We start from the raw sequence: 25,282 nt of genomic DNA, 5'->3' as shown, positions 1-25,282 counted from the left end.
TCATAAACGGTTGACCCGTTGGCATTTAGCGTAGACCGATATTGACCAGCCTTGAACTCCGGCAACCGATAATCCAGTGCCAAGGCTGCAGTGAAAATAACTTCTACGTTATATACCAGTGGCGGGGCATTTTTATTAGTTCTAATTGTTCTAAATCGTCTAGCTTATTTAGCGTCTTCCGAGTGTCGGCGTCTAAGTCAACTGTATGGCTGCTGCTCGACGCAACGTTGGCGCAACTGCGCAGCGACGCCTATTTCCATAGCGCTGACTAGACACCGACGCTCAAAAGACGCTAGTGTGGGGTGGCCTTTACTCCTATCTTAAAGGGCGACGATAACTACTTACCTTCAGACGATTCGTCTCGTTTATCTCCTATGCCATCATCATCTCAGCCTATATACGTCCCACTGCTGGGCACAGGCCTCCTCTCAAGCGCGAGAGGGCTTGGGCTATACCATAATATATATATATGGCCTATGCCATAATAGAAGTAAAATTGTATCTACCTATGTCTGCTGTAACGATGCTACCCTTGCCATTCCAATTTAAACCTTAACTCTTTTCCAGGCCGCACCAATCTACAAGGTTTTCCCAAAAATCCAAATATGTGCCTATTAATCCAGCTACGATGATTCGTTTGAAGACAAGTTACATTTCCCGAAAGTTAAATTTAATTTGAACTTTAAATCGGATCGCTAAGGTTCAAATTATACGAATATTACTTCCCTCATGCTCTTCCTAAACGTATTTAGGGGTATCTACTTATTCTATGCTACACTTTGTAAGTACTATGTAGTGTTGTGTTCATGACAGTGACGTTGATTGCCGAAGCTCCAGGAAGCATGTTGGCAACGAGGGAAAATGAATCTTGGTACGAAGTCGGGGTCGTTGTTCTCTCGGAGGATCAAATGTCTACGTTAGATCAATACAGTCAGAAATAACTAACTATTTTGGCTCAGCGTTCTAAAGAGAATCTTGGCCTTCGAAACGGGAGCATGCCACCTGTCCCGATCCTGCGCAACTTTCTGCCAGTTACTGACGCGAAGCTGAAGTAGATCCGCCGTCACACTGTCTTCCCAGCGATACCTGGGACGGCTACCAGACAGAAATGAGACTCAGAATAGTAAGTTTCCTCAAACACTTTTACTAGCACATCTGAACAGAAATGGAAACTTCCATGCGAACTAGTTTGACATCGCGGCTGACCTTGGCACCGGCCGGCCTTGACCGACGCCCACGCTTGGCATAAAGCGCGGGGCGGATGTACTTCCCGAATATAAAAGGCATGGCAGGAATCGATTGGATGTTATAAAATGGTGCCAAGCCTTTTAAGGGTGCCTCGTGTAGTCGAGCGAAAGTTACGTTACCCGTACATATAAAGGATCAGCTACACGATGATACCTTTAGAGTTGCGAGTTTCCATAGACCGAGGTGCCCGCTTATTTTAAGGCTTGTAGAACGTTTTGTTTTACATAGCATTTACTTAGGTATATCATCAGTGGATGGCGGTCCAAGTTGTCAAAGGGCCTACCGCGAACAGGCATCTTTCCCCAGCAATTTGCGAATTTCGGTAATCGTGGTAGACCTTCAGACTGAGTAATATAACATGTCATGTCATAATGTTCATTGCAGCAGCGTTACAATATAAATAGATACAATTTTACTTCAGTAATCACCAATTTTACAATCAGAACAAATGAAAGTAAAATGAGTTATTTTTTTATACAAGCTGACTGTACTTTTCTTTTAACAGGCAACTAATACATGTCGATACAATTCTAAGATTTCTAACAAACATAAACACAATTAGGTTGCGTTGATTTATCACATAGTTCCTATGACCACCTCCTGTATCCATCATCGATCGGATCAGGTATTGTCACTCAACTAACATATCAAACATATGTATGTCAAGTTCAAGATTCAACTCAATCAAAAAAAAAAGCTTGTAAAAAGAAAATAACGCCGTCAAACAAGATCCACGCCCAGCATGATGCCGCGTCAAGCCTTATTAGTTATTAGCGCTGGTTTCGCGGTTCTATCTACCGATCTTCATTCTCTAATCTCTGGCACGTGTAAACTTAAGGCTCATTTAGACAGTTCTAAAGCCCGAACACGAGTTTCGATACATTGCGGTACCTATAATCAATCGATTGACAGTTCCTAACTCGGTAGTCGGGGATGTAACGAAACTCCGGATTTCTCGCGTACATTTGATGTGTTCTTCCTAATCCTAAACTATGTAGAAATATGTAAGATTCGAGTGCTCATTCCATACAAGTGCTATACATAGAAAGATACTCATAATAAGTTAAAAAAAATATTAATAATACGTTTTACCATACCTCCCAATTACTTATTATTTATTAAGTGAGTTAACTGATGTATGGAGTAAGCACACTAAGATTGACTTATTTATTTATGCCTAAGGAGCTGTCCATAAATTACGTCATCAATTTTTGACGATTATTGACCCCCCTCTTCTCAGACTCCTAAAATCATGCTTCGAATAACCACGTTTCTTCCTACGTCATGCTACCGTCATCCGATGTCCAGACCCCCCCCCCCCTAATTTGAAATGACGTAATTTATGAATAGCCCCTAAACCTAAAACGTATAACACCAGTAACTCACAGCGGCACTATCGTACATATGTGACACTGTCGCATACTTTACATATATGTTAATACATTAGCGATTATGTATATTACATTTTAAGGCCCCCGGACGTAGGATGAAGACAGGACATTCCAAAAAATCTACGCAGCTCGGATGAGTCACGTCCTAACACCGAACGGGCGACGTGACTGTATGTTAATGGATTTCTGCACAGCATAGCGAATTAGTTTCATTCATTCCGAGTGGACTTTAGACCTCATGTTCCTGGTAGTATGGCTAGAATAAAAATCTGGAAAAGTACTTTCCATTTTATTCTATTTTTCAAATATTAAACTGTGATAATGATAAACCAGCGTACGGGGGTACGGGCCATCTAGTTAGTAGGGAGCGAACAGTATAACATATTATGTATATACGTTCGTAGCTCCACTGTTATTTGGAATGCGCTGCCGACCCTTCAGGAAACTTCCTTCTTCCCCCTTCAAAGATATGGAACTTTCAAGTGTTTTAACGTCAGTAACTTCAATAACTGAAAATATACTTGAATAACTGAAAATATATCTCTCTGCTATTTCACTAGCTATTTTATACAAAATTTCTACGGCTCTGGTATGCGGGGTAATGATATAACTATGTAATACCTCTACAACTGAAAATAAATGAAAATTAGACATATTTTCATGATTTTTCCGTCTCCTGAACGCTGATGCGCTGGTTTGTGCGACATCGATAAAATAAATATAAATATTCCTCGTTCTTGACATTTCCACTTTTTTCTTCAACCTTCAGTAAGTTTCACCTCGTAATTTTCATGAAACATAGTTGCAGTATTAGTTTAGTACCCGGATGCGTACGCAATTAGTACGGTTAGTACCAGCGTGCTTAGTCGTACAGTTAGCAACCGCTTCCTAGGTCAACCGTGATTTTGCACTTACTCCGTTATCAGGGTTGCCACGCGCCTCAAGTTATTATTGGAGAGATGTTTTAGGTACCTACGATTAGTCACAGACACGATTAGACACTAGTAGTCCGACCGAAACCAGGTTATTATTTGCCAATTTTGCTCTAGTTTCGGTCGAAACATGATTTTTATACCGAAACCGAACCGAAAATTAGGTCAGACACTATTATATACTGAGAATATACAAATAACAGGTATATAATGTATACCCTGCGTTATACGATATCGTATAGAAAAACATGTATTTTTTCTTCGGTTCCGTTAACTTCAAAAGAGCCAACGCACTCGCACAACTTCATTTCGCACGCACCAATCAACGTGAGCGATTTTCAAGGTCAACACCAGTTCAAAACCATAACTGTGATTTGGGCTTTTGTAGTTATTACAGTCACCATTAAATATATCGGAACATTCGGAGTGGCCAAGGGGTTCACAATATCTGAACACGCCCTGGAGGTATGTTCAGATAATTGTGACCGCAGCCGCTCCGAATGTTCCGATATCCGAGTGAAAACTCAATGACTAGTCCAAAATGTCTGCAGCACTATGTATAATTGACCCATCCTCCTTTCTATTGAAAAACTTTAGTTCCGAAGTTGCTGGCCAGTGAGCTTAAGCGTTAATTGTTTAAAATTCGAATAGAAATTGTAAAGTTACCTTGCAGACCTCGCATCTAAACATATTTGGTCATGATATTTTGAGTTTTATTCACCGATACTAGAGTTCAATTTATTTATTTAATAATTTTCACTTCAATAAATACGTTATCCGAGTAATCGGCAACCCTACTTGCGCGGGCGGTTTTTTTTTTGTCGGTTGTATCTCCAATATCAATCGCGGGTCGACATCCTTTGCTTACACGTGCCGCGGCACAACAAAACAACGGCTTAAACACATCGGCCAAGTGAACGTTACGGGCGTACATTACGGAGATTAGACTCCGCAATTTGGAGCATCATTACATATGCGGTTATCACACAGGCGAATTCGCACGTCGCTTCGGTTATGAGCGTACAGCGGAGCGGCGACCGGCGACCGAATCCGCATTGTAATTAACAGCCGTATTCCAACAATAAGATACGTCAAATACTAGATATTGAAACGATATGGATCGGATATGTCAGTGTCAAACAAGTGTCAAAAGTGACGTTTTCGTTTGAAGAAACGTCACTTTTGACACTTTTGCAGAAAAGATATCTGTGGGAAGAAGAGTAAGGGAGCAACATAAGATAAAATTAGAAGCACAATCATTATTTCGTCTGCGTAGGATCGTATGATCAGTTCTGGGAACAAGAGTCTTTGCCTCCAACCAAGTCATATAAATTGAACATTTTATTCTTCATGGTCTACTTGGCAAGTGATCTGCCTCTAAAATATATTCAAGTAAGTGAATAGGTGTGTAACAATTAATAACATGTGTTAGGTGTCAATGAATCACGACCGTGAATCTAAAACACGTATAACACTTAATTGATTTACTAAAAACCTATCTTCTTCGGTAAGTTATAAGGTTTATTTCCAATTTATTTGAGTGAGATTTACATAGTCGTTCGGGTAGTTACAAAGTCGATGTTATAGTTCAATTGGTACTTTATATTTATATTTTTTACTACTGATAAAATTAATTTATGGTCGAATTTATTGGTATTATAACTAGTCTAATGAGGCCAGTTTATAAGCGCTGTTTCTTATGGAACATGTATTAGTAATAGTTAATGAGCTTATATTAAACCCCCATTCAGCAGCTGCTTAAGTTATATAATCTTATGAGTAGTTTAGTTTTCATAGTTATGATCAAACAACTTATAACCGCAAAGTAAAAATAAAATACACGCATTCGATTATGTGTCATTTCTGTAACATGACAGCTGAATTAAACTGATCGTTAATCCCAAATTAATTTAGATATCAACTTGCGGTGCATCGGAAAGATGTACCTATATCTTGGGGTGACTGTACTTTAGTTAATTAAGATATTTAGTAGCGTAATGAACTAATGAATATGAATGAGCGTTCGCAGAAAGACTGTATAGAACTGCGTTCTGAAATCGGCAAATGTGGATGCGGGCACGAAGGCCGCCAAGCTAAAGTGGGACTGGGCAAATGTGGATGCGGGCACGAAGGCTGCCAAGCTAAAGTGGGACTGGGCAAATGTGGATGCGGGCACGAAGGCCGCCAAGCTAAAGTGGGACTGGGCAAATGTGGATGCGGGCACGAAGGCTGCCAAGCTAAAGTGGGACTGGGCAAATGTGGATGCGGGCACGAAGGCCGCCAAGCTAAAGTGGGACTGGGCAAATGTGGATGCGGGCTCGAAGGCTGCCAAGCTTAAGTGGGACTGGGCAAATGTGGATGTGGGCACAAAGGCCGCCAAGCTAAACTGGGACTGGGCAAATGTGGATGCGGGCACGAAGGCCGCCAAGCTAAAGTGGGACTGGGCAAATGTGGATGCGGGCACGAAGGCCGCCAAGCTAAAGTGGGACTGGGCAAATGTGGATGCGGGCACGAAGGCCGCCAGGCTAAAGTGGGACTGGGCAGGGCACGTCTGCGGAATGCACTCGGAACTCTGGGCACACACTGGACCCTAACAGAATCTCGAGGCAGGGAAAGATCAGAACGGAGATGGCGGGGCTAGGTACCTATTTAGATACATTTTGTAAAGAGTGGCGGAAGTGCGCATTGCATATGACCAAAGGCCTATGCCCAGCAATACTATCACTTATTCTATGGCACAGCAGTAGTACAATCTTAGGACTAGTAAAAAACCACAACGAATCTGAGACAATTTTTTACCTAAATAGTAGTTAAAAGACGAGTACCGTAAACTTGCGATGCCAAATTTTGCTTGGATTTCGCCCTTTTCCCCGCTATTTGGCATGGTAATTTTTCTCAAATTATTAGGATTTAGATAGACTAGCAGTTTCGTAGATCATGGTAGAGATAATGACATGGTAGGCAATGTGTTATATACCCCCCATGCCGATCACACATTAGGATCGCAGTTGGGGATCGGGTGACGTTGCGTGAGCTTGTGAAAACCACTCAAGTACCCAAGAAATAACTATAACCTTATTAAAGAAAGAAATTTAACCCATAAGCGCCACTTGCACCATCCCACTAACCCGGGGTTAACAGGTTAAACCTGATGTTACCATGGTTATCAGTATAATTTGGCACTGGGTTAACGGTTTAACTGCTTAATTAAACCCGGGTTAGGGGGGGTACAAGTGGGGCTAAGAGATTTACACTCGAACAAGACACACATTACATTAGTCTAAGTAGTTTTACTCCCTCGAGGGCCCATTTGAAACTCGGACAATTCAGGTTATAAAACTATCATAAAACGGCCATTAAGAGGGAAATGGCCAGATAAGCTACAAATTTCACATAATCCCACACTAACGTGCGAAGTGCCCTTAGACCGGGTCGTAATTTTAAACACTATTCTACATATAAGGGCGAGTGGCCCCTAAAATATTATTACTGAGTCGTTAAATTTCAGTCGGAGTGGGACAACTTTAGTGAAAGTGGTCGCGTACGATGATGGTTTCTAAATTATCATTTCCATAAATAACACTTATAAAAAAAACCAGCCAAGTGCGAGTCGGACTTGCGCATGAAGGGTTCCGTACCATTACGAAAAAAACGGTAAAAAAAATCACGTTTGTTGTATGTATGTTGTGTGGGAGCCCCACTTAAATATTTATTTTATTCTGTTTTTAGTTGCATAACAAACAAAAATAAGTTGTAATGATTCGCAAAAACGTGATACACTTGATTACCGTTAAAGTTTTGTGCACAAATTGCTAAGAAAGAACAAATCCAACAAGTTATTTATTTAGACTTGCAGCGGCTTCACTCTGAGGTTCCCACTTTGTTACAAGCTTTTATTTAACGTGCCCCGTTAGTAGGTATATAACTAATATGTATGTATGTATGTTAGTGTGGGTCAAATCTTGGAAGGTAAGTTTTACCCCCTTCCCGATTTCCGATTGAGCTGAAAAGTTGCATACATATGTAAATCGGATAACAATGCAATATTATGATGACATGGAGCTGATCTGATTATGCAGGAGGTAGCGATGGGGACTCTGTGATAAAACAACGCAAACTAATATTTGTCTGTGAAAAGAAAAGTATAGTTCGCGATATTATAAGCTTGTACATTAAAACTTATTATCAAACGTCGGACTATAGGGGGCAGTTTGAGGGCAAGGTAAGGTTTACAAAAAAATCTTAACTTACGAGTATTATAATGTACCTAGTATTTGTAACATAGCCGTGTTCATAGAACTTGATATGCCCAGTTAACTCATTTGTTTTGTTCCTTTCTCACAGCTGCAATTGTCTGAGTGACGGATAAAGCCAAACGAACTTTTTCGCCATTTTGACTTATGTGTAGTCCAAGTACGTTTATATAAATAAATAACGCAGTTAGTTGCTATGATATTTGGAATTTCACATTATAAATACTAGGTACCAAATACTAAGTACAAATACTCGAAAGTGAATTGATTGATTTGCGAACCTTACCTATCATTTTGACATGCCACGAAAATGCCCGCTGGAGTCCGACGTATGCTTATTATACAAGCAAACCTATCTAGATATTGTGGAATTTTAGTGAAAACAATATAATTACACGGTATTTCTAGACATGTGTACGGTTCTAGACACCGTATCTAATAAGGTGACTGGACAATGTTATTATTTATGATTCACAAAATAGCTCATTTCCATGTAAATGTTCTTGGAAAAAATACACAAAGTAATGTCTAGACACAACAATGCAGCCTGATTCATATACACCTACTCGTAAAGTAAGAAATAAACAAACCTGACGAATACGCCAATAATCTTACGCAGCATCCTGGGACATCTAAAAGAGCATAAAGTCATGTTGACTAATCAGCACGGACGTCGATTCACTTTGGGAGGTTTATATACCTATCAACTTCGCAATCTCCGTCTAGCGGCCTGTCTATCAATCCCAAACACGGCCGTACCAATTAAATGCAGTTCACAAACCAATTTTATACTTATAAAGATGTCTTAAGGCTTTGTGATTAGGGCTAATTTGAGTTGTTAGCTAATCTCGCTGGCCGCAAGGTTATGGTGGTGGGTGTTGTGGGAAAAAATCGCCTCGTGCCTTTTAATCTAGCGTATTAGAAACGCGGTGTAATGCCGGCGAGTCGAGGACCTTGATGGAATGCGAGTGACGTTCGTTTATTTCATTTTTAATCGACGCGTTATCGAACTGGCGAGGAAAGTTTGGACCTCTGTGTAAATTACATGAGAAGTACATTTAAGGCCTGTGCACACCGGCTTGCGTGTCCGTGACGTGCACGTGCGCGTGCACTAAAATGCTGGAGCCGCACACGCACACGTCACGCAAGCGGTGTGCCGTCTCTCATAAGGATCTGTATACTACAACGCCGCAAACACACGTGCACGTCACAGACACGCAGCCAGTGTGCACAGGCCTTTAACGCTTACCGTATACAGGCCGAGCCACACCGGCTGCGTGTGCAGCACGTTGCGTGGCGTGCGCTGCGTGACGTGCGCAGCACCCCTGTCACACCGGGTGACGCGCACGTCACGCAGCGCACGCCACGCAACGTGCTGCACACGCCACGCAGGCGCACGCTGCAGCTCAGTCATGCGTGCAGTAAAATAAAATACTCCTGCGACAGTACCTACATCATGTTATTATAACTCCCGTTGCAAATGGAAGCTGCTAACCTAATGCCGCCATTGCAATTAGAAGAAAAAAATGTCTCATATTTGAATAGAGATAGTTGAGAGTACATAATACTGTTCATCGACGCAAAATAGTTCACAATACAACAACCTTGTTTTCCAATCATCATCATCATCATAATCAGGCTATAGTAGTCCACTGCTGGACATAGCCCTCCCCTAAAGAGCGCGTATTCGGAAACGATTTCAAGAAGGTGACCATTTACGACTATCGGTATTGGATCAATGTGGCCATTGATCATGACTTTGGTTTCATCCAAATTCATGCCAAGACCGATGCGTCGCGAGGCTGCAGCTAGGCCGTCCAGCATCCGGTTCAGCTCCTCTAGCGACTCCGCCATTAAGACTATGTCATATGCGAATCGTAGGTGTGAGATGTAGTCGCCGTTTATGTTAATGCCCTTACCTTTCCAGTCCAGCGTCTTAAACATATCTTCCAACGCGCTTGTGAACAGTTTCGGGGATATAACATCCCCCTGTCTCACTCCTCTGCGCAATTGGATGGGTTTAGACTGCTGACCCTGTACTTTCCAATAGTATCGTTAATACCTAAAATCGATTCTTTCCCACAGGCCAAATTAATTTTTTTTAAGACGTATTTGTGGTAATCTTTGTGCTATGTTGTAAATATACATTCATATTAACGAAAGATTTTAATTAGTTTTTCTTTTATCACTGAATCCGTATTAAAAACCAGCACGCGCACCGGCCGAGTTGTAAATAAATACAAGTGAGCTGCGCGTGTACACGCACAGCACCTATGCAGCACCGAGCTGTGCGTGTCCGAACCTGCTCGGTTCGCCCTCTCATAGGGAACGCAGTTAAACACAACGTCATCACTGCACGCAACGAAGCGACGTTGCCGCTCCGCTGCGTGGACGCGTGCACGCAGCACGCAGCCGGTTTGTCTCGTCGGAGCTGCGTTGCGTGCAAGTCACGCGTACGCGCACGTCACGCACACGTCACGCAAGCGGTGTGTCCTCTCTTATGAGTTTTCATATTCTACAACGCAGCGGGACGCGTACGTGCACGCGCACGTCACGCACACGCATCCGGTGTGGCCTGGCCTTACATGTTACTAATTGATTTAAGTACCAAGTCTTCTCTTCTCCTGAGTCTTTTCATTGTTTGTTATGTTATCATGGACCCTTTTGGATGCTTCTATGTACTTAGTGGCTTTACTTACTCGTATATCTTCGTATCGCATCGTAGTCGGGACTGTATTAGGCATGCAGATGCACATATGCGTTATATGCATCTGCATGCCTACAGCAACATATAAAACAGTGAGGTTTCAAGAACTGTATGAAACTTTTACGCGTTTTTTCCGCCAACGACCCTTTGTTCTTGGTCCTTGAACTTAACGAGTTCCCCGTAGTGATTGGCCCAGTAACGGCTGCTGTTGGATCGACCTCACAAGAACATTTCAAAGGAACATGTGAGGCTGAAGTAAATTAAGGTACAAGTTGGACTCCGACTGCAGACTCCAGCCGCAGACGACGTGACGCTGTGACACTACTGGTTTCTATGTATTTATATACTTAGTAACTTCATGTCACTACTAACTACGAATGTTTATGAATGTTATTCTCTTTTGCGTATGTGCTTACGAATATATTATTTTCTATTTCATACAGGATGGCTAAAAAATAAGTGCATTCCCGTTGCCAGGGAGGTTTTGGGATTATACTGAGCAACTTTTACTATGGGACCAACCCCAAAATCGAGAACCGCACCGTGTAGAAATACATAGAAACGTCACGTCGTCTGTTGCTGCTGTCTTCGGTCGAATTTCAACTTGTTAGGTTACCTTCAAAGGTAAATGTAATGCTGAGGTAAATTAACTGAAGTAGCCTCCAGTGGCGGCGTGTCCATAAAACCCAATTCCCACCGGCTTGCCTGTTTTTGGACGTTTGACCAGAGTTGTAAAGGAAATATGTGACCCGAATGAGCCCCGGCTTGCCTATGGATACGTTTGACGCGCCGCCACTGGTAGCCTCTCACTTTGCCTTATCAACTTACCGAAGGGATTCACGCGTGTTTGTTTTGTAAAAAAATACATACTGTATTGTGAAAAAAACAAATTGTATTAAAAAATGATCAAAACAAAGAAACCACGAAACCATAAAGCATTACCCGTTTTAATTGCTCTGTCTACGCTAGACAAACAACAACAGTACGGATAACCAAATATAAAAAAGCTGCAAAGATCACGTGATACAATCGTAATCGTAAATCCGTGTTACCGCGAAGAATGTTAGCATTATAGTAATAAAGGCGGGGAGGGAAAAAAGCTGGCGATTAGACTTGGATGGTAGCGCGAGCGCATAGCATATGCGGTTTATTGCGATGCGCGCACGCACGGAACAGTTATACCGTGTAAAGAGTTAGACCAAGACTTTTCTAGGTCTAACTTTAGCTTGATTCATAGGAACTGGCGTGAGCTTTATATTCTGGACAGAAAAATCCTTACAAATACATATTATAAATGCTATAGTTACTTTGTGTCTATTACTCTTAAGGCCTGTGCACACTGGCTGCCTGTGCGTGACGTGCACGTGCGCGTGCGGCGTTGTTGTATACAAATCCTTATGAGAGACGGCACACCGCTTGCGTGACGTGTGCGTGTGCGGCTCCAACATTTTCACGCACGCACACGCGCACGTCACGCACACGCAAGCCGATGTGGCTCGGCGTTTATACGCAAAAGTACAACCTACGCAGTAACAAGCATAAAAATTGGCTAATAATCGAAACACACAGACTCGCCAATACTGCGAAATGTACACATAATTTATGTGACTTTTACCAATAAAGGTCTGATTCTGATCCGATTCAGGATTATCTTCGCGCAGTACACCAGTAGCGTGCGCGCGCGCCGTGCCGCCGCCGCGCAAAAACGCGTCTGCGCGGTAATGAAGAACTGGAAGGGCACGTATTAATTAGCGACGCGTGCCGGCATCGCGCGATACTAACGTTACTAATAGCCTGCTGCTTTACTCGTATTGATAAACTGAGAATAGGGGTTTTTCAGGGATATGAGAAGAGAGATGATTGAAAAATTCTTCGAGAATGGCGCCATGTAAAGAGAAGTGACTTCAAGGATGCTTTGCTACTGACACGGAGATGAGAAAAGACGTGCAGGAATCGACCATTGGTTGGAGTCTGCAATCGGCGTTTTTTATCAATACCTCAGACATCTCTCACTCTCGCGTTCGAATGCATTAACCCCCTTATTCATAAACACGCTAAAAACCTCAATTAGCTAATAATCGTTTGTCTTTATCTGTCGTTTTGACTTATGTATTTGTAAGGGATAAACCATAATTTAACTAAACCAGGCCCGGTAAGTTTTATGAAAAAGGGGGTTAAACTTTCCGCAAATATATCGTAATAAGCACTCAACAAAAAAAACATTAACTTAATTCATGGAACTAAACCTGACGTTTAACAAAATTATCACATTTAAATGAGTTGTGTCATTGTGCATTCAACGCACAATCCCGTGACAGTATATCGCTGTCAGGGGCTGTCATCAGATCCTTATCGTTCGCGACAAAATCTTATCGCGCATCTAACCAAATGAGCCGGACAAAGGGGCAGCTAGGCTATTAACCCGACAGAGGTTACATAGAGAAAGGTTGTCCAGCAAAGGTTTAAGGATTGGTAAGGTGGGAGTGGGTAATAACTGATCTTAACTGCTTGTCACTTGAAGTCCACAGTCTTAGGCCTTTCTCCGACTGGAGCGGGTGCCCGCCCGCGGGTACCATCGTAGGAGAGTCCGTCGCACGCGTCCGCGCTATGTAGCGTTGCTCATTTTTTTTTCGTTAACCCAGTCAAGTCGACGATTGGCCTTACCAACGACGAACCGTACGCTTGTGAGATCAATGTTGTATAATACCTACACACCCTAAACGGGATTTGGATCACGAGATAAATTAAAACTGATCGACGATCATTGATATTGATTTCATTTGTATGACAAATAACAATGAGAGCTACCAGTATCCTTCTAAAGTATGGGATTAGCTGTCACCCGCAGTGTTTTCGGAGCTTCAAATCTTCAATAGAAAGAGCGTAAGCGTTAGGCGTACTCGGACTTGAGCCTCGCCTGCTCGATTCGTGGCGATTCGTCTTCTCGTCTGACGAGCGACACTGATATACCTTCTACAACATCAAACATACCGCATTGCATTATACGGCTGACAAAGGTTCTGCAGCTTGTTACTCACATAATAAAGGTGTTGAGGCCGCCCGGTGTATACATATCAACGAGATTAATAAGTTAATAGTAAGCATGACTAGGTATCGGGCGCGGCCGGCCGTTGACCCGGCAGGAAAGCATTACGTCCAATTTGTTTAGTTTTTTAGTTAGCCAGTGTTACCGAGTATTAATGAGCTTGAGTAGATGTGATAAAGAGTTGGTGAGAATAAATAAATAAATATTATAGGATATTTTTATACAAATTGACTAAGCCCCACGGTAAGCTTAAGAAAGCTTGTGTTGTGGGTACTCACACAACGATACTATATGTAATATATATAAATACTTAAAGACATAACCAAGCATGACTCGGGAAGTCAGGAACAAATATCTGTATCATCATACAAATAAATGCCCTTACCAGGATTCGAACCCGAGACCATCGGTCACTACCCACTAGTCTAGACCGGTCGTCAAAGAGAATGTGAACGACATCCGCTTATGGAACGGGCAGGTGAAGTTATATCAGATGGTTCCGTGACAAATTAAAGGGCCGAGAGACATAGTGATTAGTAGATTAAATTATTTGTTGCTTATCAGAAGAATGCTCAGCTGATGGAGTACCTATTAATAAATTACTAATATGATCTAAACTGTGGATTGAACTGTCGCCCGCGGTATTTCCGGACCGATACGACCTTAAAAGCTTCAAGGAATGAGCGTACTCCCATCTTTAAGGCCGGCAACGCACTTGCAAGCCTCTTGGTGCTGCAGGAGTCCAAGGGCGGCGGTAATTGCTTTTTATCATGCGATGTCTGCTCGTTTATCTCCTAGGTAAATTAAAAAAAATCGCTAAAGCAGTGGCAGCAAACTGTGAGACTGCTCTTGCAAAATGTATCCATTCAGCCTGACAGAATTGCAAAAACACTATATAAGTGGCTATTAGAACGGATCTTATGTGTTAGATGATGCACGACATGTTTTGTTTTATTTCCTCGTGCAGGATTAAGTAACGTGTGACAAGGATAAATACAGGGTTACGCAACAGGAAGCCTACAATGCGGCCGGAATTAGACCGGCTCGGGACGGACCGAATTAGAACGGGCACGAGACAAAAAGTATGGAGAAACAAGCGCCTAAACGACACCGGGCCGACTCTCACACCGACGAGGTTGCCTATACAATATTAAAAAAAATACGGATAAGTGTAAGTCGGACTCGCGCACTAAGGGTTCCGTACCGTTACGCAAAAAATCAGGTTTGTTGTATGGGAGCCACACCTAAATATTTATTTTATTTTGTTTTTAGTATTTGTTGTTATAGCGGCAACAGAAATTTATCATCAACCAATTGTGTCAAAATATTTTCAATATTGTTAATATCCAGAGAGGAAAATGAGGACTACGTTTGAATTAGGCGATTTCGCGCGGGCACTCCACTTTCGTCTTATTATTATTATTTGCAGCCTGTCCTGTCCCACTGCTGGACAAAGGCCTCCCCCCAATTTCTCCATAAATCTCTGTCCAGTGCTATGTCTGGCCACTCCTTTAAGAAGGAGTCTAGTTCATCCCGCCACCGCCGGCAGGGTCTGCCAGGTCCCCGATTTGAGTTTTCGAGCTCCCACTCTGAAGTAATTTTGCCCCACAACTCATTCGGCATTCGGCAGACGTGACCAGCCCAGTCCCATTTTAGCTTGGCCTTAATAACGAAGCAAAGCTATGTCTCCCAGCGTAGATTATCATATTACTTATACATAAAGCCAATTTACATGTCAAAATTATGGATCAATATTCCAGATACGCGCGTGCACACGCCAGTCATAATATTTGAAATTAAATGTCACCTGTCACATTTGCGTTTCGTGCCCTACGCATTGAATTATAACAAACCTTAAATAAGTTTTTGGTGCAAAATTTTCATTTTTGGTACAAGCTTTTATCGCTGACAGTACTTTTCTTACGACAGACAACTAATACTCATCGAGACAATTCTAAAAACCCCTAACACAATTAGGTTGCGTTGTTTCATCACAGAGTTCCTATGGCCACCTCCTGTCTCCATCATCAGATCAGCTCAATGGTACCATAATATTGCATTGTCATCCGATTTATACATGCATGCAAAATTTCAGCTCAATCGGAAACCGGGAAGTGGATCAAATTTAACTTGCAAGATTTGATTACAGACACAACGGTCAGGTGAAACTAAATAAAAGCTTGTAAAAAGACTACGTTTTCGAAAAATATAAAAATAGTATCTTTATAGACATATAAACATTAACACAAAGACTAAACGATGCGTCCATCAGGTCAATAGCTGCTAATAACGTATAAAACGTATAAGCCACTGTATATTTCAAGATATAATTACACCTGCCATACCAAGCTATGTATGGAAAAGGAATTTTCGCAGATATACATACAATCATACCTATAGATGCCGCATGTATCACTGATGAAAACAAAACAGACTTTATGGGCATCTGACTTATGAAGCTTAACCAAATTGGACATGTTGTCAACCTCATCTTTTCTCGACATGTTTACGTCGTGTTTTGGGCATAATAATGCTTCTTTCGTTGCTTATGTGAGTGACGGAAACAAATTTGATCAAATATTGGACCGGTGGCACACCACCCTAAGGAATCGGACTGTTGGGTCCAATCAGATACCATTAGGTACGCGAAATGTTGAAACAATCTTTATATGTATCAAGTATGTTTTAGTTCTATACCTAATCGCTTTCTCATTTTTTATATTAACTGAATATTTTTTTATGTCATTGTTACGCAAAATGGGTACATATACATATATGTTTTTAAGAAAGCCATATATATATATACAGTCCGAAAGCTTTTCTTGAGCAAAAACAGGGTTATTCGGAAAAAAATGGCTGTGACGAGAAATAGCGGAGCAATTCGGGAAGCAATGAGTCGTTTTCTCAAAAATACATACAAATTACTTACCTACCTCATTATAACATAAAATTGCTAAGAAGTACAAAGGCGAAGGCGATCCATTGGATCGGCTTCCCCATTGGATTTAAGCATTTTACAGAACATCTGCAGTGAATGATTGTGTCTGATCTATGCTAAAATATGTCTGTGGAAATTGTTAATTACCCTACTTACTGCAACTGTTACCACTAATGTTTATACAATGCCGGAGCGAGTAAACAAACGGCTGATTGTTTGTTTTGCTTATGTTTCTCTATGTTTAATTACAGGCATTTAGAAGTGAGAGTCGAGCATTTTATTGCTAATTATATTTTATAATTTATTAATAAAGTTCCATGAATGAATATTTAATATATTGTTGAATTATACTACCATTTCTATAAACTACTCTTTACTCGATTGTTTTTAATGAGTATAGGTTAACGGTGCGGTGGTAGACTAACAGTTTTTATATTTATGAATGAAACAAGTATTTATAGCACCTTCATATTTCAAAGATTTTCATGTTCACAATAAATCGCATAAGGGATAAGTTCGCCTTTGTACTTCTTGCTAATTGTATGTTATTTTTAATATGTCTTTTTGTACAATAAAGAGTTTACTACTACTACTACTACTACTACTACTAAATCGTAATTCGTAAATTCGTAATGGCGGACCTCGACAGTCGTCACACCCGACTCGGACTTGGCCGGTTTTTTCCGAAGAAAATTCTGAGACACTAATAAGGTATATTCTGGTAACTCCGATGGGATTTAACCTCTCGCCTACAGGGACCTGACCGAATCTTCATCTTTTTGTATTTTACTTTAAAACGGAACGGACGTAAGTACATTTTTTCTGCTCTATACGGCATGACCGAGGAAGCGCTGGTGGCCTAGCGGTAAGAGCGTGCGACTTTCAATCCGGAGGTCGCGAATTCAAACCCTGGCTCGTACTTAATTACCAATGAGTTTTTTGGAACTTATGTACGAAATATCATTCGATATTTACCAGTCGGTGAAGGAAAACATGGTGAGAAAACCGGACTAATCCAGATGGCAATCGCTTTCGTAAAAACTAGTGCCTACGTCAAATCATGGGATTAGTTGTCAAGCGGACTCCAGGCTCCCATGAGCCGTGGCAAAATGCCGGGATATCGCGAAGAAGAAGACACACATGAAATATGTATAAAAGACAATAGGTGCAGCCACATTCGGTGTGAGCGCGCGCATCATTAAATAGCCAGATATTTCTGGGCGCGGCTCCCAATCCGACACCGACACTCGGCTTGTCCACTTGACTTATATGGCGACGACGTTTCACTCTTATAAATAACGTTACAGTTCAATGATTTATTTAAGTGTGATCAATCTATGTTACGCACAAGGAAGACAACACCGAGAGGCATGTTGTTCAGGGTAGAGGAGACCCAGATTGCGCCCCTCAATGCGATGGACCGAATGAATGAAGGTTTTCACCGGGTCACCCTTAAATATGTGCGTGCGAAAAGCACTTAGTAGAGAAGAATGGCAGAAAACAATACAAAAGGGCCGTACAACGAAACCTTGATGGACACTACTACCCTGACAAAAGTATACGACTAAGAAAGAGTATTATTCTATTTTTTAAGTCGGTTAAAAACGAAAGCGCAGTACGAAATTCATGTTAGATAAATTTACGAGTTACTAAAACAAAAAGCCACGCACTTTTAGCGATAATGACATAAGGTATGTCACGAAAGCTGGCGGGTAACCTGGTAGCCGTGTCTAACACGCGAGACACGCGACTATGACCCACGATATCCGTGACGTTGCGTTTGCGTATAGTCCAGGAGCCTGCTATTATATAGTTTTTTTTCTAGCCCATTTCAGTGTCCCACTGCTGGGCAAAGACACTCTTAATTTCCACGACTCCCTATTTGGTGTTTCCTCCGGCCAGTTGTCAGGAATCTGTCCAGGTCATCCCGCCATCTCAGTTTGGGCGTACCGCGTCCACGTCCCTCTACTGGGATAGCTTAGCCACCAAGTGGATAGTTAATTGAATAACTAAAAAGATAATAACAGATCGCAAGCGGCCGATTGGGGGCTTATAAATAACTTGAGTTACTGGATATTAACCTTCATAAATAAAACCATGATTTTGTCATTTCGCAACATACTTAAGTAACCTTTGGTAGACCTATCTCGTTTAAACAAGTTTCATATATGATCAGTTAACCATGTCAACTATAGTCCATACTTGCCACCCCATCTGGCACATATAGAGGTATGTTTCAATTTAGATACTTGCAGGTTTTTCTTTCCGATTTGATACAAGCAATGTAAGAAGGCTACCGGTGGACGGGCAACAGCGTCCCTCAAATTCGGTGTACTCGACTGCGATCGCCAACCCGCCTGCCAAGCGTGGCGATTATGGCATTCACCCCCCAAAAGGGGGAGGCCTATGTTCAGCAGTGCACGTCTTATGGCTGAGATGATGATGATGATGAATGTAAGATCAACTGACGTCCTAACCTATGGTGCCTAAGTTGGTTTAAGATATGTTTGTGTTATAGTGAACAAGATAAGGTTCCTGGGAGTAAAAAACATACATTAAGATTGAATATATATGTGATTCATTTTTAAATCCACTCCGCATGGGCGGTTTTTAGGGAAAACCACTTACTCGTATATCAAGTGAGGTCAGATTATTGCGATCACCCCACAGTCTAAGTAGCTAACTACAATAGTCAACAGACAGTCTCATGGACAAATCGAGCCACGAACAATTGATGTCTTATTTGACAAGCGCTTGACGTCGATTAGATGTGACAAACTGTGTCAGTTATAACTCCGCGGGGGTTTTATACAGGAAATTGAAATGAAACTTATATTATTACGGTTCTACTCACTACCTTCGACCGGTTTTTTCTCAACGAGCTCAACGCGCCGCCCGCCGCGCATCAGTCGCACTTTAGTAACTTATTTATTAGTCGATGAAAATATTAATTAATACGAATGTACCTATTTTACATTCGATTACTATGATAAAGTATCAAATTATGTGATGTAAAAAACCAATTATGGCTTGAATTTTAGCTAAAAGTAAGATTAGTGCCTCCTCTTCATTCGATGACCTGTCGAAATTTCTGGTTATAGAGGCAAACGGGCTAAGGTAGTGTTACAGAGGAACACTAGTTTTTAATCTTAATTGTTACTAACCATTATAGGCCATTGTTGTCTTTTAAAAAAATAAATTGTATTGAAGAGTCCATCTAAGCTAACTTTGCACGTTGAACATAACAAAGTGAGGGAGTGTCATTATAGACGCCATATTTTCATAGAAATTTGTCATTAATGATGACATGACTTTGTTATATGCAAATACTATCCAGATCAAGTTAATTGGTCCGATTTTATGCTACTGACTGACCTTAAACTACCTTGCTCAAACCTTTAATTACCCGAATCGTACATACATCTACTTCCAAACATTGTTTGACAATTAACAATTGAAGATACTGTACAGTTGCCACCAGATATATCGGAGCAGCTGAGGCGCTTACAAATATCTGAACACGCCTCTATTGTCAGGGCGTTAGAGTGCGTGTTCAGATATTGTGAACACCTTGGCCGCTCCGATTTATCTGATGGCGACTGTACAAGGTTCACCTACATGTATAAAGATACTTCCCGCCTTACCCTTTTGACGACCAAATTTTAAGAATTTCACAGGCCGTATCACCGCGGCACCGCAGGCAAATCTTATAGTCCAAAACGCAATAATCATAACCTTCACGCATAACGCCGCAATGTAAATTCATATGTGACGTTATCTATGAAAAGGGACCTTATTGTCGATGGCGCTTACGCCATTATTATTGATGCTCCGGTATAAACACAATGCCGCGCGACGATGTGCGGCGTAAGCGCCATCGACAATAAGGTCCCTTTTCATAGATAATGCCCCATATGCAGATCATATCAAGACTGCGCTTCACTTATTCAGAATCATTATCTGATATTTCGGTCACCATTATGATGGTAATATAAGTAAATTATATGTGATAATCGTGAGTACGACTAAAACACTTATGTTTGAGAAGCGTTATTGTCATTTGAAATATATGTTTTAGTACTTTCGAGTCGAAGTTTCAGATGCGGAATCTTATCTTAATGGGAGTTCGCTTTTGTACTTGCATGAATAAATAATTTAATAAACACTTATTAGGTATAGGACATTCTGACACAAACTGACATTTGCATTTACCTTATGATTACTGCATTCCTTGTATTTAGCACAATAAAGAAAGTTTCTATACCTACTTTCTTTGCGTATAATGGTAATGTAAAGGTGTTAGGTATTTCGCTGTACATAAAGGTTTTATTTGGATACTTTTTATGGTTTTATATAGACACTTTAGGCCCGCCCCCCCACATCTAGCGTCTTTCGAGCGCCGGCGTCTACAACTCTATGGCCGCTGCTCGACGCAACTGCGCAGCGACGTCATTTTCCATAGCGCTGACCAGACGCCGACGCTCGGAAGACGCTAGATGTGGGGGGGGGGCTTAAACAGGCCAACCACGAGAAAGCGAATTGCGATCAACTTATGGTCCAAAAAACGTATAAGTACGTGTCAGATATTAGTCGCACACCAGCATGCATGTAACCGCTCACCCATCCAAGTACTGACCACTCCCGACGTTGCTTAACTTTGGTCAAAAATCACGTTTGTTGTATGGGAGCCCCATTTAAATCTTAAGCAGGTCACTGACGAGCCTTCCAAATGGATGCCGTTGCAATGGATTCATCCAAATGGACGGCATCCTAATATTAAACATTGTACGTTTTTGACATTCACGGACCGATTTTGGATTGCAGCCACGCTATTTGGACTGTTGGAAGGCTCGTCAGTGGCCACCTTTACAACCTCATCACTTACCGCTTTCTTGCATGTGGGTCAAAAACGTGCGGGTTAACCGGCGCCTTTTCTGTGGACAATACAAAAGTTAATGATTTGGGTGTGTTTTACTGAGGCTATTATATTTAAAGAAGTAGAAGGTACATGCAGGAAAATTACGATTTGTTTTGTGGTCCATTTATTTTTAAATCTCCACATGAAGTCATATTAACCTTAACTCATACTAGAAAAAAAATTGACCCATGTACTATAAAAAGTATAAGTACCCTACGGATGCGATTATTAAAGTGCAGTCTCTTGAGAGTCTTGAGTCACCATCACAAGCGCCGTCTGTCAATAAGTCTGGGTCTCTAATCAAGGGGCTTAATTCTTTTAAATTAGTCTGATTATGCGAGTCACCTTGGACTTAGGAATGCAGACAGTGAACGACCGACATTTCGTATGTGCGCGTGCGATGGTCAATGAATTCTACTGTTCCTTATCGTAGGGACCACACCGAGGTTTGGTTTATGAATTAAAAATACACATAAGTTAAAAGCATTGGAGCCGATACACACGTCATCATGCGTCATGCATGCTTTGAGAGCCTACCGCGAACACCGAAGTTCGCGAATTGCGGGCAACTCTCTGTCATAATTAGAGTGATAATTAGAGTGACAAAGATGGTTGCTCGGAACTTACGAACTTCGATTTTCGCGGTTCAAGCCGTGGTGAGTGATCGCCTCAGACGTGTGTTTGTTCTGTTTTCTACATGCAAAACCAAAAACGTAACGTCTTAAGGATCTTTAAACAATATTATGAAAACTAGTCAAACAAACCGATACCAATGCGCCAGAAATTATCAAGGAATTACGTGTTTATAAACTTAACAGATTAAATTAAGCACTTAAATACTCTTTCACAAAAATGTAACCCCCTAAAGCCGACAGCTTAATTCGAAACCGTCAAACGCCAAACGTTGTTTTTGGAAAAACAACGGCGGGCGATATCAAAAGATCGCAAGCAAATTCCGAGAAACGATTCGAACGTTAAAAGCTTAGCCTGGGGGTTGCTAATCACCCCATTGTTCCATTGAAGGGAAACGATTAGGAAATGTGGGGTTAAGAAATCACTAATCGTCTAAGTACTAATACCTACATAGTAGTATAAATAAATACAAAGTCGCGCATTCGATTTCTGTGGTATTTGGGATATAAAAGTCACCGTCACTACTCGCAGGTAATTGTATGTGACAGGCGTCACTCGCTCAAGGCCACCCGCTATACGCCTACCGCTCGGCGTATCGACGACGATACAACCGACAGAGGGCCGCCAAACGTCCGCCTGAGCGCTCGCACCGCACGTTTCCCGCGCTTACGCTTCAAAATGCCGAAACCTCGTAATTTTTGTGCAGTAGATGGGTGTAAAAGTCAAAAAACAAAGGAAAATTTGTCGTTTTTTTCATTGCCGAGAGACGAAGAAAGGTGAGTAGTATTTTTAGTGTTCCGTACAAAACTTTGTTTACGGAACACTTATGGGATCACTTCGGTCTTGTTTAAATCTATCTTTATGAATATTGTCACCATTTATTTCTTTGAACATAAGTAGGTAAATTAAGGAGTTTTTTGAGTCAGGTATTATAAAAGTGTTGTTTTTATATAAAATTCGTACTGTAATTACCTTACCTAGTACTTACGCAATGGGCATGTCCGATAATTATAGTTTTTTTTTTATATTTTTGCCATGGGTAGGAATAAGCGTCTGTCGGCGCAGGCCGACTTTATAAAAAAAGTTTTTTTTAACGTCTTGTTTTTTTTCAGGCGCCGTACATGGCTTGAAATAATAGGGAGGCCTGATTTATTAACAACTCAAACAAAGTCCGCTAGTCATGTTGTTTGCTCGCTACATTTTGACAAATCTATGATAAAGTACGTACCACAGCTGAAACCTGATGCGGTGCCCACAAAATCATTACTGAATCAACCAAGTACTTCCAGCCTCAATACAAACGAAGACTGTAAAAATGTGTCGACTCAAACGGAAGAATCACTTATCAACGTTCTATCAGCAGTTACCATTGAGGGTCCTGAAGAGAAGTCATCATGTGTACAAACTACGTCAGACAACGCTAGCGATATTGCAACACAAACAACACAAGAGCTTTCTGATACACACAGGAAACGTAAACTTCGAGTTGAACATAAGGAGACAGCAAAAAAAAAGAAGGATGCTTCAGCATGAATTAAATAGAATAAAAAACGAAATCTAATCTAACTAATCTGAATGCTACAAACATTTCAGTTTCAATTGTGAAGATGAAATTACTAAAAGATTTGTCAAACTCAAGTAAGTCAAGTGGCAAAAGAATCTGAAAAACAAGTCTAAAGGAAACCGCTACGATCCAGAGTACAAACTTTTTGCGCTAAATTTATACTTTTCCTCCAGTCCTCAAAAATACCGATGTCTAAAAACATTCTACCCTCCAACAATTTAATATGGTTATTCCCCCTAAATTTGAGGACCGTATTTTAAACTTTTTGGAAGCAAAACCGAAGCCTTTCTCGAAAAATGCAGAATATTATAACAGAGAATTCCGAGAAGGGAAAAAATTATAAATAATTATATACAACTAACACATATTTGATTGACTAATACAAAATATGGTAGATTTGCAACATTCGTTTTATTACAATAATCATCATAGGTACAACCCTAGCGCATTCTTACGATGACGCGTTGACACGTGACTCGCACAGCGGGACACACAGTCTCGACTCTTTGTGCGCGTATTTATGGTATATTTCTTCTCGTCCTGAGCAGCAGGTATTATTATTAAGATTTTGTAGGCTATTATAGCGTAGGTATTTTCGTTCTTGTATGGGAATGATGTATCTGTTACGTAGTAACTATTAATTAATCTGTGATGGGGCATTTGATCGATCTTTTAAATTTGTTGCACTGAGAGAAAAATCATCACCAGGAATTAAAAAACAGTTCTGTACTGGGGGAAAAAATTAAGTTTTAGTAATAATTATGGACGTTTCACTATTTCTGTAAAGTTTATTTATTTCTACAAACAGCTCAGTAATCCCAAATATGATTTCAACAAACAGATAATAGAAATTGCAAGAACTAATAGAAATTACAAAAGTCAATTTGTTCCTATTAGTTAACTCTCCTTGTCCCCGGATTAAGTTTATTTTTGTAATTCTAAGTGTGTTTTTGTTGTCCTTTTCTCTCAGTGTGCAACTACTCAGCCGACAATTATCTAAAATCTTATGCTGTTTGTTGTAAGGTCTGTAAAAGCCTTAAGAACTACCCTTTCTTCATTCGGCTATTATACTTTACGATCAAAACATTAGCTAAAGGTGTTCACTGTTCATCAAAAGTATGCGCAGTGAGCGCCCTTCGACGGTATAATCGAGTTCAAAAAACGTTGTATAAGAAATGTCTTTCAAGAAGCGAACTAGTCGCGACATGTTTGCGGTGAACATCTGCTGCTCTACTATTCCAGTTGGCCGCGGCTAACTATACGGTTACGAAGGACCAATAAAACTGGACCTAGAGATTCGTAATAAATAAACTTTGCAACTTTTGCAAGCCCATCAATTCCAAAAAAAAGCCCACTACACTACACTTAGTAGGAAGGGAAACACATCGAAATATGTAATTTAATCATTTTGCTAGAATCTGAAGCAGTTAGCAGCCCAATTTTGGAACTAGGTCCTTAGGTAGACCACAGCCGTGTAATCTTTGCAAAAGCGGCAAGGTTCTGGTAATCTGGCAGAAGCACCACGTCAAGACCTTTATAAATTATCCGGATATAATATCAAAATATTTCCTGTTCTGATGTAGGATTCCGCAGCATTCCCACGGAACCGCTGAAACATCACATGGAACCGCCGAAACATCACACCCTTCGAC

At 41.0% G+C, this 25,282-nt stretch overlaps 2 protein-coding genes across 4 annotated transcripts in view; one reads left to right on the top strand and one right to left on the bottom strand.

Moving 5' to 3' along the window:
- Positions 1-25,282, bottom strand: part of LOC134669143 (mitochondrial cardiolipin hydrolase-like) — a 254,014-nt gene that overhangs the window by 57,076 nt on the left and 171,656 nt on the right. The window contains exon 5 of one of the 3 annotated variants that reach the window (XM_063526688.1): positions 21,401-21,449. The exons of the other annotated variants lie outside the window; for them this stretch is intronic. The gene's annotated coding sequence lies outside the window, so the exon portion shown is untranslated. The remainder of the gene's footprint in view (positions 1-21,400; positions 21,450-25,282) is intronic. 3 annotated transcript variants of the gene reach the window in all.
- On the top strand, positions 22,622-23,898 carry LOC134668590 (52 kDa repressor of the inhibitor of the protein kinase-like). The gene is made up of 2 exons (XM_063526032.1): positions 22,622-22,842; positions 23,179-23,898. Exons 1-2 carry the CDS (start codon positions 22,745-22,747, stop codon positions 23,597-23,599), a joined length of 519 nt encoding a protein of 172 aa, XP_063382102.1. The 5' UTR covers positions 22,622-22,744; the 3' UTR covers positions 23,600-23,898.

Source organism: Cydia fagiglandana, chromosome 11 (genome assembly GCF_963556715.1).
Source record: "Cydia fagiglandana chromosome 11, ilCydFagi1.1, whole genome shotgun sequence".
NCBI classification, from domain to species: Eukaryota; Metazoa; Arthropoda; class Insecta; order Lepidoptera; family Tortricidae; genus Cydia; species Cydia fagiglandana.
This window is presented reverse-complemented; position numbering and strand designations above follow the sequence as displayed.